General features: G+C 41.5%; 1 protein-coding gene across 7 annotated transcripts in view; it reads left to right on the plus strand.

The window, feature by feature from the left end:
• Window positions 1–16067, plus strand: part of TENM3 (teneurin transmembrane protein 3) — a 614750-nt gene that overhangs the window by 564686 nt on the left and 33997 nt on the right. For 5 of the 7 annotated variants that reach the window (XM_043893315.1, XM_043893319.1, XM_043893318.1 and 2 more), the window contains 3 exons: window positions 2722–2954; window positions 4064–4218; window positions 5005–5879. In XM_043893315.1, the coding sequence (XP_043749250.1) occupies window positions 2722–2954; window positions 4064–4218; window positions 5005–5879 (1263 nt within the window). The remainder of the gene's footprint in view (window positions 1–2721; window positions 2955–4063; window positions 4219–5004; window positions 5880–16067) is intronic. The other 2 variants (XM_043893317.1, XM_043893320.1) reach the window with 1 other exon arrangement.

Below are 16067 nucleotides of genomic sequence, written 5' to 3' on the forward strand. Positions count from 1 at the left end.
ATGTACCATAGCTTCCTTATCCATTCATCTGCTGATGGGCATCTAGGTTGCTTCCATGTCCTGGCTATTACAAACAGTGCTGCGATGAACATTGGGGTGCATGTGTCTCTTTCAGATCTGGTTTCCTCGGTGTGTATGCCCAGAAGTGGGATTGCTGGGCCATATGGCAGTTCTATTTCCAGTTTTTTAAGGAATCTCCACACTGTTTTCCATAGTGGCTGTACTAGTTTGCATTCCCACCAACAGTGTAAGAGGGTTCCCTTTTCTCCACACCCTCTCCAGCATTTATTGCTTGTAGACTTTTGGATAGCAGCCATCCTGACTGGCGAGTAATGGTACCTCATTGTGGTTTTGATTTGCATCTCTCTGATAATGAGTGATGTTGAGCATCTTTTCATGTGTTTGTTAGCCATCTGTATGTCTTCTTTGGAGAAATGTCTGTTTAGTTCTTTATAGCCTCACATTTTCACAGGAGATACATCACTGATGGAAAAGCTCATCACCCGTTTGTACCACCACCCCAGCCTCTCCAGTGCTTTGGCTTTGCAGGAACTTGGAAGGGCAGGAACCAACACCCCCTTCAGAAAACTCTGCTTAAATCAGGTGTCCTTGAATCCCAAACACATCATTCATGCTACTCAGAGCTTCTTGCCACCAGCCTGTCAACTGAAAATTTCTACACTCACTTTTTTTTTCTTTGAGGGTTTCAGTACAGATCCCCCTTTTTTTTTCATTTAAGGGAAACTGGGACCCAAGAAGCAGCTCTAATTTGCCATGGCAGGGAAAGGAGCCACTGTAGGGAAAGGAGCACGCTCTCATTTCCTGCTGTTCTGTGGGGAATATTTCCAGAGGTGAATGCTCTTCTCCAGGGCTGCATACGCCTCCACATTTGTTCTTCTGGACAATAGACTTCTGTGCAAAATTAGAGTCTTCACTTGATGGACATTTTTAAAGCCATTGGCAGATAGTGCTCGATTTAGAAATTTCTGTGTCTTCAAGGAAGGAGATGCTTCAGGACAGAAAATATAAAGCATCACTTTGGACCTTGTCTTTTTACCATTCCACTGGAATAAAAGTGATGCCAATAGATGCAAAGCTTATGACCCGAATGCCTATTATTTTTGGACCAAGAAAACTCATGCCCTATAGCTAAAGAGTATATTGCTGCTACTCAAGCAGGCATCTCAGAAATCTGTTGTTTTCTGCTCAAAATGAGGGGCATCATGAAAAAGTATGCATTTTTCATTTACCTTTAGCCTCATTCCATTAGAAACAATTCAAACTGGATATTTTAAGAAGGATCTGCAGTGTTTTGATAGTTTTGACATTACAGAATAATAGCAAGACTAAAGAAACAATTTGACCTATTCAAGTTTAGAGAATTCTTTTTTCCTTATTTACTTTTTCAGAAGGCAAGTTTTAGTGTAGTTAACAATTATTACACTTCTACATGGGCTTGAGTCACAAGGCAAAAGACAGTGCAGTGTGAGAGGGGACAGGACGCACGTCAGTATTAAGAGCAGCTAATGCTTCCTAAGTAGGTGCTGTGTGGTCAGCACTGTTGTGAGGATTTTACTTGTACTAGTTCATGCAACTCTCTCAACAGCCTAGGAAATCTGCATCATTATCACGTTTACAGATAAGGGAGCTGAGGCAAAGTTAGCTGGCTTGCTCAAGGTCACACAGTTTAGTGATGAAGCGGATGATCAAACATGGGCAACGTGGTCCAGAGGTTATGCTCACATATACACAGCTGACAGGAAGATAAAATGTGTATGTATATGTTTACAACCAACTGTGTGATAATTAGTGTATCATCAGAGAGATAGGAAAGACTCGAGAATCTCACCAATGTCATGCCTTCCAAAATAGACCCAGCTTGATTGAGTTACGACTGTGTCACCGCTGTAAATACACATATCTGGAAGAGCGACTCTGCCAATATCAGACTGATTATTGGAGGGGGGAAAAAAAACCTCTACAAAATTTTTCTGAATGTTGTAATACTATGTAACTTTTCGCCTCAGTACAAAGTAATAAACTACCACATTAAGGAACACAGTATGTCTAAGTGCATTTAAGATTTCAGGCATCAGGACGTCTCTGGAGGTGGTTAAGACTCCAGACTCCCAAAACAGGGGGCAATGGTTCGATCCCTGGTTGGGAAACTAGGATCCCACATGCCGTAAAACATGAACAAAAAGAAAGAAATTTTTTTTTTTTTTGTTCATTTTTGAAGCCAGGTGTTTTTGGTTTGATTGCAAGAGAAAGTCAGAGATTTCCCTACAGTGAGATGCAAGTAGAATCACTAGAATGTCATACTTCACTGAAGAGTTTGTTAGAGACCCCCTTTCCCTGGAATAATCCTTAAGCCTATCACTCAAGGGGTGTATATTAATGGCTTTGAATTAAACCAAAAATATTTCGAGAGCTTCCTTCTTTGTTTTAGGCTGGAAGCATATCGCCTTCTGAAGGGAATTACTTTTAAGACGGCTGTTTAATAAATTGTTACATCCTCAACAACAGACAAGGAAAAGAGTCACGTCAGAGATCGGCACCAGTTCTTTTAAACCATTGTGTACGGTGCTGTTCACTTTCTAGTCATTGATGAGGAGTCTCAGTTGATCACTAGTTTCTCATCATCTGTTTTATTTTGCTTTTAACTTCTCTGTTTCAGGAGTAACTTTTTTTGTGATGTTTCTGTATGGTCTCTTCTTACAGCAGCAACCCAGCTCACAGGTACTACCTCGCAACCGACCCAGTCACAGGAGACTTGTATGTTTCTGACACCAACACCCGCAGGATTTACCGCCCGAAGTCACTCACGGGTGCCAAAGACTTGACTAAGAACGCCGAAGTGGTGGCAGGAACAGGGGAGCAGTGCCTTCCTTTCGATGAAGCCAGATGTGGGGACGGCGGGAAGGCTGTGGAAGCAACGCTCATGAGTCCCAAAGGTACCGACCGGCGTTTACCAACTGGAGGATTTCTTTTCATTAAAAAATTAAAAGGTGGAAAATCCAGTTAGGGCCTGGTTGTGTTTAATGCTGAGTTCACATTTTCCTCTAAGCTGTGTTCTGGACAGCCATTTCACATCTAGTATTTTGAAAAGCCATTTAGTGTGAAATGGCTAAAATCCTAAAGTTGATTGTACAGTAAAATCAACTGTAGGTTGGTTTTACGTGCTTGGCATTTTTTATTATCATACCACTTTTCTCAACTTTTCAAGGAATCAAGCAACTACTCAGTATCATTCAGGTCACATCCTTTTCAGCTTCAGGGAAGTGTCCACATTCTTTCATTGTCCTGGAATTTCTTTGTCATGAATGAGTCCCAAGCCTCTCTGAGAACCATCACTAAGTGACCCTATTAGCCCTCACCCGGTTTGGAGCTACTAAACTTTTGTTTCTATGCCATGGGAAAAAAATGCTTGCTGTGATGAATTTCTGGAGGTAACAAGGGCTAAAAATTCTATGTGACAGGGGCCTCTAGCTTTTAAGTCAGTCGGAACTGACTCCTTCTTCATGTATTATGCCATTCATTACAGTGTTTTTCAGTTTGAGCCTTTTTTTTTTTTTCATTATAGCTAGAGACTGTTATGTGAACACGGACTGGAAAGAAGTATTTGTTGTGCTGAATTATTCATCCTAGCAGATTTCATTCTAACAAGGTCAACAAGTTCAACAAAACACTAACCTTGGCTTAGATCTATTTTTGTTAGAATAGTTACTCTAAGTTCAGCATAACAGAATTTGACCTGTTTCCATAATTTATAGACAGCAACACTATATGGTGTTTATATTTTAAACACACGTACTACCCATATGATCCACATGCCAAGTACAGATTCTTACAAATTTTGGTTCTTTATTACATTTTACATTGATTTGTAATGTTTAAAAAAAATGCCTGTGTTGGATTTTTTTCTAATGTGTTGGCAATCTGCAGTCTTACCTCCTGTCTACTGCCCATGTTATTGATGTTAAATGTTGAGTTTAATGATGGGTGTGAGCATTTAATTAAATCATTTTTGAAAGATTACTAACAGGTCCTCTCTTGGATACAGGAATGGCAGTTGATAAAAATGGATTAATCTACTTTGTTGATGGAACAATGATCAGAAAAGTTGATCAGAATGGAATCATATCAACTCTCCTGGGCTCTAACGATCTGACTTCAGCCAGACCTTTAACCTGTGATACTAGCATGCACATCAGCCAGGTAGTGAAAACGTTGCCCACAGTGTCTGTTTTTCTTCTGAGTGACTTGATTTAGTGTCCATACACTGCGATAACATCATCGTAAACCACGTGCGTCATGGCGGCCGACCTTGTGATAAAGCGCGTGTATTGATAATGTGTCTCCGGAGCTAATACAAAGTTATTTTCTTCTCCAGTTCTGCATTTGAAGAATTCAATGAAATACAGGACAATTATCACTAAGAAATGCTAATCATTTGTAATAAAATACCATTAAAGCAGCAGCATGCAGATATTCCAAGAAGAACAAAACCGCTTAAATCTCTAAGCTTGTGATTGCGTGAGGTCCTTAAGTAGTAGAGAGAACCCCCCCTAAGATTAGTCCTCAGGGACTTCTGTTAAGAATTAGAAACTTTACTATTGGCCTGATTGAAAATACAGGAGAACACTAATGTATTCATAACCTAGAAAGCCCCAGCATTTGGTGCTTATTACTGCTGAAAGGAACTGTGTTCATATCTCACTGATATCTATTAACTCACTACTTAGAGGTTCATTTGCTACTTAGCTATAATCTGCAAAATCTTTCAGTGAGCTGCATTTTTAAATAAAATGTTATTTCTTCCATTTGTCTCCACTCCAAACGTTTACATTTATTTCACTGTATATGTTTTAAAAACAATTTTAAAACTGTTTATCAAAGTAACGGTCATTTCCCTAAACAATCTAATTTACTTTCCTGGCAAATGACCCACATCTCAGCAACTGACTAACCAGACCATTTCTTTTCTTTTTTTTCTTAACTCAGGTACGTCTGGAATGGCCCACTGACCTAGCCATTAACCCAATGGACAACTCCATTTATGTCCTGGATAATAATGTAGTTTTACAGATCACTGAGAACCGGCAAGTGCGCATTGCCGCTGGGCGGCCCATGCATTGCCAGGTGCCAGGGGTGGAATATTCCGTGGGCAAGCATGCAGTGCAGACGACCCTGGAGTCCGCCACTGCCATTGCTGTGTCCTACAGTGGGGTCCTGTACATCACGGAAACTGACGAAAAGAAGATTAACCGGATTCGGCAAGTCACCACCGATGGGGAGATCTCCCTGGTCGCCGGGATACCATCGGAGTGTGACTGCAAAAACGATGCCAACTGCGACTGCTACCAGAGCGGAGATGGCTATGCCAAAGATGCCAAACTGAGCGCTCCATCCTCCCTCGCCGCCTCCCCGGATGGTACCCTGTATATCGCAGACCTGGGGAACATTCGGATCCGGGCGGTGTCAAAGAACAAGCCTTTGCTTAACTCTATGAACTTCTACGAAGTTGCCTCGCCAACTGACCAAGAACTCTACATCTTTGACATCAATGGCACTCACCAGTACACCGTCAGTTTGGTCACTGGCGATTACCTGTTCAACTTCAGCTACAGCAACGAGAACGACATTACCGCTGTGACTGACAGTAACGGCAACACCCTGAGGGTCAGACGGGACCCGAATCGCATGCCAGTCCGAGTGGTGTCTCCAGATAACCAGGTGATATGGTTGACCATAGGGACAAATGGATGCTTGAAAAGCATGACCGCTCAAGGACTAGAACTAGTTTTGTTTACTTACCATGGCAACAGCGGCCTTTTAGCCACTAAAAGCGATGAAACTGGATGGACAACATTTTTTGAGTAAGTATATCAAAATTCTACTCTGATTATAAATACTGTGATATAATAATATAATGTAAGATAATAACAGTATGATCCTTTTTCTGCCCTTTTTGCAGGGGGAGGGGCGGTTATTGAAATATAGTTGGTTTACAATGTGTGTTTCAGGGCAAAGTGATTCAGTTGTGTGTGTATATATACACACATATATATTCCTTTTCAGATTCTTCTCCATTATAGGTTATTACAAGATATTGAATATAGTTTCCTGTACTATACAGTAGGTCCTTGTTTATCTGTTTTATATATAGTAGTGTGTATAATAATAGTATAAGCTTAAGGGCAAGTGAGATCCAGGTTTTGGGAGGACCTGAAACTTCTATAAGTTGGGGATCCCTTTTTCTGGAGAAAGAAGACAAAATTAGGGTCAGGGCCTTGGAAGGGACTCAGGCAAGTGGGGAGCCCTGAAGCTTAAGTTTCATGACCATCAAGGTCAATCTACCTCTGCTTAAAGATTAATGTTTTGCTTCATATAGACCTAATATTATATTAGCAGCAAACTGTCATGGAAACATACTTCAGTCTTGGTTTTAGGCATACACTTTTGGGGTTTATATTTACCCATGTGCTAAAGCTGGCTATGTTAGCTGTCACTGAAGGAAAACTTTTTTTTTTTTTCTTCAAACTTTTAACTTTTCATTTTGTGTTGAGTAAGGGCTTCCTTGATAGTTCAGTTGGTAAAGAATCCACCTGCAATGCAGGAGATTCCAAGTTCAATTCCTGGGCCGGGAAGATCTGCTAGAGAAGGGATAGGCTACCTACTCCAGTGTTCTTGGGCTTCCCTTATGGCTCAGCTGGTAAAGAATCCGCCTGCAATGCAGGAGACCTGGGTTCAATCCCTGGGTTGGGGAGATCCCCTGGAGAAGGGAAAGGTTACCCACTCCAGTATTCTGGCCTGGAGAAGTCCATGGACTGTAGTCCATGCGGTCACAAAGAGTCTGACACAACTGAGCAGCTTTCACTCATAGCCGGTTAACAATGTTGTGGGAGTGTTCCAAGTGAACCGTGAAGGGACTCAGCCATGCGTACACATGCATCCATGCATGCATGCTAAGTCGCTTCAGTTGTGTCTGACTCTGCGACCCTATGTATTGTCGCCCACCAGGCTCATCCATTCTCCCCCAAACTGCCCTCCCATCCAGGCTGGCACATAACATTGAGCAGAGTTGCTTATACAGTAGGTCCTTGTTGGTCATCCATTTTGAATGTAGCAGTATGCACATGATCTTCCCAAACTCCCTTGAAGGGAAACTTTAAAAACATTTGCAATGAACTTGGCTGATTCCATCAGTACCACATATAGAAAGGCTTAACTTTTTTTAAACGTTTCATTTTGTATTGAGGTAGAGCCAGTTAGCATTGTTGTGACAGTATCAGGTGAATAGCCTGGTTCTATGGCTGAGGGATTCAGCCATACATAGACATGTATCGATTCTCCCCCAAACACCCCTCCCATTCAGACTGAGACAGGCTGAGCTTCTCACCATTGGTTATTGGAGAATCTGAACTCCACTGAAAAGAGCCTTACCACTAAATGCAAATCAGAAATAGCTGGTCACTCTAAAAGCATAAAAGACGCATCCAGCCAGGCCATTCTACTAAATTTGTGGAGGAATGGCCCAGCCAATGTGCTCTTTGAACAGTCACATTTCATGGGCTTTGTAAAATCACTTTCCATTACTTGTTCATTCCACTGACATTGCACAAAGCATAAGGGGAAATTAGACGTGCAGAGATGGCATGTTGACAAATGCAAAATAGTCCTAGAAATGAATATCAAGGTCCTTAGTATGACTTCTACAATGAAATGCTGGAGCAAATGTACTTTCTGTAGGAACACACCTCTAAAATTATAATAAAAGTCAGTAGAAAAAAATGATCCAATATACAAATATTTTCCATGCAACTTTTCTGGAATAGAACCTGCACATTAGGCTTAGTTCTCCTGTAGCTTGGATCGCTTTTCTTTTTTGACAGATTCCCTTTTAATAAAATGAATGTTCCTCAGCAGCCTGATTTTGTCAGAGGAACAAACCTTTTCAATTGAATTACATTAAAATTCTGTTCTTAACATTCCTTTTGCTCATTTTGGGATCGCAATAGGAAAGGAATAAATTGGAAGTTAATGGCAAGCACTTCCTTTGCAGCGTTTTCAAAGTGATAGCAGGCTGTATTGCCAAAGAGACGAAAGAAGAGTATGCTAAAAGTGCCCCCATCGGATGAGACTGGGCGGGAGAGCTGCTCTGATGATAAGATCTTCAGGAAATGATGGTGGCATTGGTAGGGTTTTGGTTTAGTTAAAAGCAGGGGGGAAAATAGAGAAATAAGTTTTTAGTACAGTCTAGGACTCAGCCTCTGCACTGTGGGCCATTTTTGAATGTGTTCTTATTTGTTCCTGGGAATTGACAATGCACAGAAGTTCGTCACATGGGTTACTACTGACTGAACTGCTGCAACACATATACAGGCTCACCAATGACCTAGGCTGACAAATGGGTATACTCCATTTGTGGAGTTGATGTGGGATAGGATAAACAAATTTGGAGGGACTTCCTTGGTAGTCTAGAGCTTAAGACTGCAGACTTCCAATGTAGGGGGTGTGTGGGTTTGATCCCCGGTCAGGAAACTAGCATCCCACATGCTGTGTGGCATGGTCAAAAAATAAATCAAAAGCAGTGTTTCTATTAATTTTCCTCTAGATGTTTACAGCAAAGACAAGATTAAAACATTTTCAAGAAATATTTATGCAGCCTGCAAAACAGTGTATTACAAGACAGGAAAAAAAACAACACTTAACCTAAATAATTCAGAACCATTATATCAGAATGAAAAAGGATTTTTTTCTTATATATAATTATAATAATATAATCATAGCATAATTATATAGTCTTATAATTTAGCTGTGAATGAGGAAGGGCCCACCCTTTTAAATGTGAGAAACTGTAAAACACATTTCTCCGATACTTTGGAGGATTCCTTGGTATTTGTCATTATTAGTGAGCTGGCAGATTCCAGAATCCTAGTTCATGTCTGTAATACTTCCCCTCATATTCTGATAGTACCACAAGTCTAATTTAGACCTTATAAGGGATGTGGTTGTTCAATAGCTAAGTCATGTCTGACTCTTTACAACCCCATGCGCATACCAGGTTTCTCTGTCCTTCACTATCTCCTGGAGGTTGCTTAAATCCCTGTCCATTGGGTCAGTGATGCCATCCAACCATCTCATCCTCAGTTGCCCCCTTCTTCTCCTTCCCCCAGTCTCTCCCAGCATCAGGGTCTTTTCCAGCGAGTCGGCTCTTTGCATCAGATGGCCAAAATCTTAGAGCTTCAGCATCAGTCCTCCCAATCAATATTCAGGGTTGATTTCTTTTAGGACTGGCTGGTTTGATCTCCTTGCAGTCGAAGGGACTCTCAAGAGCCTTCTTGAGCACCACAGTTCAAGAGCATCTGTTCTTCGGTTCTCAGCCTTCTTTATGGTCCACCTCTCACATCCATATATGACTACTGGAAAAAACATAGCTTTGACTATATAGACTTTTGTCAGCAAAGTGATGTCTCTGCTTTTTAATACACTGTCTTGGTTTGTCATAGTTTTTCTTCCAAGGAGCAAGTGTCTTCTAATTTCATGGCTGCAGTCACTGTCCACAGTGCTTTTGGAGCCTAAGAAAATAAAAAATAAATGTCATTGTTTCCATTTTTTCTCCATCTATTTACCGTGAAGTGATGGGACTAGATGGCATGATCTTGGTTTTTGAATGTTGAGTTTTAAGCCAGCTTTTCCACTCTCATCTTTCACCTTTATCAAGAGTCTCTTTAGTTCCTCTTCACTTTCTGCCACAAGGGTGGTATCATCTCCATATCTGAGGTTATTGATATTTCTCCCGGTGGCCTTGATTCCAGCTTGAGCTTCATCCAGCCCGGCATTTCACATGATGCACTCTGCATAGAATTTAAATAAGCAGGGTGACAATATACAACCTTGACGTACTCCTTTCCCAATTTGGAAACAGTTCATTGTTCCATGTCCAGTTCTAACTGTTGTTAAAGATGTGGTTGATGAGCATTTCTTTATAGAGAAGAGTCTGATAAAACCTATAGCTGGCTCCACTGGAAGTGCATGCGTGTGTGCTAAGTTGCTTCAGTGGTGTCCAACTCTTTGCAACCCCATGGACTCCTCTGTCCATGGGATTTTCCAGGTAAAAATACTGGAGTAGTTTGCTATGCCTTCTTCCAGGGAATCTTATTGACCCAGGGATGGAACCTGCACCTCTTAAGTCGCGTGCATTGGCAGGCAAGTTCGTTACCACTAGTGCTACCAGGGAAGCCCTCCATTGGAAGAGTATCATGTAAATGTTTGCTTTCTGAAATAGTTCAGACCTTTCCATACCAATAGTTAATGCTGAAAATATTAACACTTCTCCCTTTTGTTGTTGATTTTTTAAGAATGTATTTACCTTTTATTACATATTTACTGTCTTTTGTTTTATAAAATAAGGACTTCCTCAGTTGACCTCGTTATTAAATAATTAACAAAAAATTAAGACTCCATATTGATAACACTTTCTTCTGAAATGCTGGGGGTGAAGAGTTGAAAACAGAGAATGTTTCCCATGCAAATACTGTTAAAGTATACTGCTGCACCTGATACAGGAAGAATGGCTCCAGGAAAATAAAACCCAATTCTAAACTTGAAATTCTTCACCATTATAATAGAGTGACTTTTTAGGGTTCACAGGGACTTTCCAAAGCAAAAGAACTTTCATTTCAGAAACTGGAGGTACTACTGTCTTCTTCTGGGCAGCAGTTTCTCTCCATGTTATTTGTTCTTTTTGTATCCCTACCGTGATTCCTTATAGAAGTGGCCAGTATTCTTAGACACAGTACAGATGGTCTGGTAGGAAGACAACAGCAGGTGTCAGGTCATTGATAATCCAGCTCTGAGATCCCTGAATTAGACTAATATGTGTCATGAACAGAAGACTTCTTCATCGCTGATGAATAAACCCTCTTTCCTCAGACCTCCTCTTCTGTTGACTTGCTGTCCATCTAGCTTTGGGGTCGCCTTGTCTGGGGACCCTGTGATAAGCCTGGTTACCCCTTCACTTAGTGTTAGGGATTCTTCTATACTGTTCTTCATATGATTTTAAAACAATTATCCCATGTTATATTTCCTTAGCTGGAGTAATTCCAGGGAGACCCAAAAGATCTTCTACTGGAAATGTATTATTTAAAAAGTTCATAGCCAGAGCGAGACCTCACTTCTTACACTCGAATGCACACAAAAGCAGACCGAGTGTATTGAGTTGGGCAATAGAATAAATTATTTAATAGCTAATGGCATTTCACAGCTCTCTGCTTGCTTACGCCATGAAACACAAACCGTGTGGGTGTATCTGGAGGCACTCTGTCAGGTTAGAGAAGACAACGTGGGGGAAAAAACTCTGAGTTCTGGCTGATATGTACATGCACACCGCCAAGTTGGTGGCAGTTTTCTGTCTTGGGACTTTGAATATTTGGAGCTTTAAATATGAGGGGTTGACTCTGTGGTCTGTCGTGAGTTCTACTCAGATTCAAGGAGCAAATAAATGAGTCTCCACTCTTCCATGTTTATGTAGGTATATATGGGTCTCCAGCCTCTCATTCAGGTGCTTTATCATCCCTCTTTCAAGCTTAGCAATTTCAGAACGAGCGTCTCAGTTCATTTCTTTATAATGAACATAACTCTGCTCATGCAGACCCACGGCTGCCACTGACATCAGTTCTGATCGTCCCGGAGAAGTTGGAGAAGGGAATCTCAGAGGAGAGAGAGGCGGTGTAAATAATACCTGGACTTCATGTCCAAAGTAGTGTCCAGACAGCGCAGATAACCTAGGAAAACTTGCGGGTGATTATTCCAGATCAGAAAGGATGAATCCAGTCTCATTGACAGCGTTGTTGTTGTTCAGTCGCTGAGTCGCGTCTGACTCTTTGTGACCCCGTGGACTGCAGCACGCCAGGCTTCCCTGTCCTTCATCATCTCCCGGGGTTTGCTCAAACTCATCTCCATTGAGTCAGTGATGCCATCCAACCATCTCATCCTCTTTTGTCCCCTCCTCCTCCTGCCTTCAATCTTTCCCAGCCTCAAGGTCTCTTCCAGTGAGTTGGCTCTTCACATCAGGTGGCCAGAGTATTGGAGCTTCAGCATCAGTCCTTCCAGTGAACATTCAGGATTGATTTCCTTTAGGATTGACTGGTTTGATCTCCCTGCAGTCCAAGGGATTCTCAAGAGTCTTCTCCAACACCATAGTTCAAAAGCATCAATTCTTCCATGCTCAGCCTTCTTTATGGTCCAACTCTCACCCCCATGCATGACTGTGGGAAAAACCACAGCTTTGACTAGATGGACCTGTGTCAGCAAAGTAATGTCTCTGCTTTTAAATATACTGTCTAGGTTGGTCATAGCTTTTCTTCCAAGGAGCAAGCGTCTTTTAATTTCATGGCTGCAGTCACTGTCCACAGTGATTTTGGAGCCCAAGAAAATAAAGTCTGTAAACTGTTTCCGTTGTTTCCCCATCTATTTGCCATGAACTGAGGGACCAGATGCCATGATCTTGATTTTTGAATGTTGAGTTTTAAGCCAGTTTTTTCACTCTCCTCTTTCACTTTCATCAAGAGGCTCTTTAGTTCTTTGCTTTCTGCCATAAGGGAGGTGTCCTCTGTGTATCTGAGGTTATTGATATTTCTCCCAGCATTGACAGTGAATCACATCTAAATAGCCAGACATCTGCGTCAGTCTGTATTCTCCTGATGTGTGTGTGTGTGTGACAGTAATAGCTCATGATGTTAGAAGAATTATAGAGCCATCTTCCTTGGAACAAACTGAGAGAATAACCTTTCCCTTGGTAGGCGTCTTGACTTCCAACCCTAAAAACTCAAACACTGAAACCACATTTCATTGCTATTTCTGTCCAAAACTGCATGAGCAACAAAGCTGCCCCCTTTACAAACACATCTCTAAAAATGGTACCCAATTCCTTTTCTTTTTTTTCTTTTTTTTTTTTCAATTCCTTTTCTTTATTTTCCTTTTTCTTACTTTCCTCATGGAAAAAAGCATTTACTGCATTAAGTGTGATTTTAAGAGATTTAATCAGCAGATCACTTAAATTCATGGGGAAATGTTATGGTTGATTTCCATTTTTTGCTATTTTAATTGTTTAATAATTTTACTTTAAATTTTTAACCAGAATGGTTAGTCCCAGTGACATCAGTAAAAAAAAAAAAAGAAAAAGAAAATGTGTAGACAATTGAATAATTGTACATTTTTGTACATTTCAAACATTAACCCTTTAAATCTTTGTCCATTTCAAACATTAACCCAAACACTACTATTGCTACAAAGGCAATACTTTTTACTAACACTTGATTCAGTATTAGTCTTCTGCAGTCTAGTTTAAATAAATCATTCATTCTGTCCAGGTTTCAAAGCAGAAAGAGAAATGGAGAAATTGTGTGTTATTCAGATTATTTGAGAAAATCCTAGAAAAATTAAAAAACAGATTAATCTGTCAGATTTTTTTCAGCCTATCTCACAATATATATAATAATAGAAAAAATGTTCCATATTTCCTCACTATAATTTGCAGTGTATCGATAGGGGCAAGCCTACATTAACTCTTTTGGTGCATTTTATCTAGGGAATTAATGTTCAGTTGCTCCATAATGGTTCAGGTAAATCAGTTCAGTTCAGTTCAGTCGCTCAGTCATGTCCGACTCCTTGCAACCCCATGAATCACAGCACGCCAGGCCTCCCTGTCCATCACAGACTCTCGGAGTTTACTCAAACTCATGCCCATCGAGTCGGTGATGCCATCCAGCCATCTCATCCTCTATCATCCCCTTCTCCTCCTGCCCTCAATCCCTCCCAGCATCAGGGTCTTTTCCAACGAATCAACTCTTTGCATGACGTGGCCAAAGTATTGGAGTTTCAGCTTCAACATCAGTCCTTCCAATAAACACCCAGGACTTATCTCCTTTAGGATGGACTGGTTGGATCTCTTTGCAGTCCAAGAGACTCTCAAGAGTCTTCTCCAACACCACAGTTCAAAACCATTAATTTTTCAGAGCTCAGCTTTCTTCACAGTCCAACTTTCACATCCATACATGACCACTGGAAAAACCATAGCCTTGACCAGACGGACCTTTGTTGGCAAAGTAATGTCTCTGCTTTTTAATATGCTATCTAGGTTGGTCATAACTTTCCTTCCAAGGAGTAAGCGTCTTTTAATTTCATGGCTGCAGTCACCATCTGCAGTGATTTTGGAGCCCAAAAAAATAAAGTCTGACACTGTTTCCACTGTCTCCCCATCTATTTCCCATGAGGTAATGGGACCAGATGCCATGATCTTAGTTTTCTGAATGTTGAGCTTTAAACCAACTTCTTCACTCTCCTCTTTCACTTTCGTCAAGAGGCTTTTTAGTTACTCTTCACTTTCTGCCATAAGGGTGGTGTCATCTACATATCTGAGGTTATTGATATCTCTCCCAGCAATCTTGATTCCAGTTTGTGCTTCCTCCAGCCCAGCGTTTCTCATGATGTACTCTGCATATAAGTTAAAAAAGCAGGGTGACAATATACAGCCTTGACATATTCCTTTTCCTATTTGGAACCAGTCTGTTGTTCCATGTCCAGTTCTAACTGTTGCTTCCTGACCTGCATACAGGTTTCTCAAGACACAGGTCAGGTGGTCTGGTATTCCCATCTCCTTCAGAATTTTCCACAGTTTATTGTGATTCACACAGTCGAAGGCTTTGGCGTAGTCAATAAAGCAGAAATAGGTGTTTTTCTGGAACTCTCTTGCCAGGTAAATACAGCTTCTCAAAAGTGTCGAATTCCTTCCTTAAACTAATTACATTGCTGTCTAAACTGGATGATCCGATAGCATCCTATCTGGGTATGTCAGCAACTTCCCTTATAGGGTGATCGTCAGATGATTTACTCTCAGACCAAGTTACATACTCCAGCCATTTTAAAGCTGTTGTTTGATAACAGGGCAAAAAACCTACACAGTGACAACCAGTGAAAGGAAACTTTATTATTTTACAATCCCAGAACTGAAGATGGACAGTTGGTGTTTTCCAGAGACTGTCCGGCGTCTCTGACTCATTCCGAGGATATCAAAATAAAAGCAAGCTCAGCCTCCCTCCCTCCTGGCTCCCCTCACTTCTCAGCCTCCCTCCCTCCTGGCTCCCCTCACTTCTCAGCCTCCCAGAGGAGGCCCCTTGCCTGGGTTCCAGGATCTTGGTTTCAGAATGTCTCGAGGCATCAAAGCAAGCTAATATGGACACTGTTCTCTTCTGTGCTCTGCCCCATGGTTGGGGGAGAAGACCTAGGAAGGAGATAAGATGATTGGGGATAGCATCATCTCTGACTCCTCTTAGCATCCCTCTCTTAAAAACACACATACTTCCAAACAGATTTCCTGGACCTCAGTCCATCCCAAGATTCAGCCAGTCTAGTGGTTCTTAAAGTTGCTATTGTTCAGTTGCTCAGTAGTGTCTGACTCTTTGCAACCCCGTGGACTGCAGCACGCCAGGATTCCCTGTCCTTCACTGTCTCCCAGAGTTTGTTCAGACTCATGTCCATGGAGCCGATCATGCCATCGACTTAAAGTGAGACCCTCAGAGGTACGAAGCAAGGTGAGCAAGCCAAGGTGGAGTGTTCCAGGCCAGAGTCAAACATTTACTCGGGAGGCAGAGCGTGGCAGGCTTTAGAAAGAACTTGCAGCTCAGAGTAACAGGAGCACAGAGGATGTGTGGAAGTAGAGAGGAGATCCTAGTTCTGATGCGGCAGGGCTTATACTAACCACCTGGCAGTCAGGACTCCCATAGAGGAGTTTTCCCCAGGGAAGCACAGTGCTCCATCTGACAACAACATAAGGATGGACTGAACGTAGAAAAGTAGGAGGCTGAAAAAAAGGGGGAGAGGGGAGTTAGGAGACAGTAAATCTAATTGAGTGGTGAAGCTCTGACCCACAGTTGGGCACAGAAATTTCAGAGAAAGAGGTAGGTTAGTCATCAGGAAATGAAATACAGCTTGAGGACTTAATGCATGAGGGGAGGGAAAAGAAAATCCTCTAACCTGGTGAGCAAGTGGGTAGGAAATACAGA

Source organism: Cervus elaphus, chromosome 32 (genome assembly GCF_910594005.1).
Source record: "Cervus elaphus chromosome 32, mCerEla1.1, whole genome shotgun sequence".
Classification (NCBI taxonomy): Eukaryota; Metazoa; Chordata; class Mammalia; order Artiodactyla; family Cervidae; genus Cervus; species Cervus elaphus.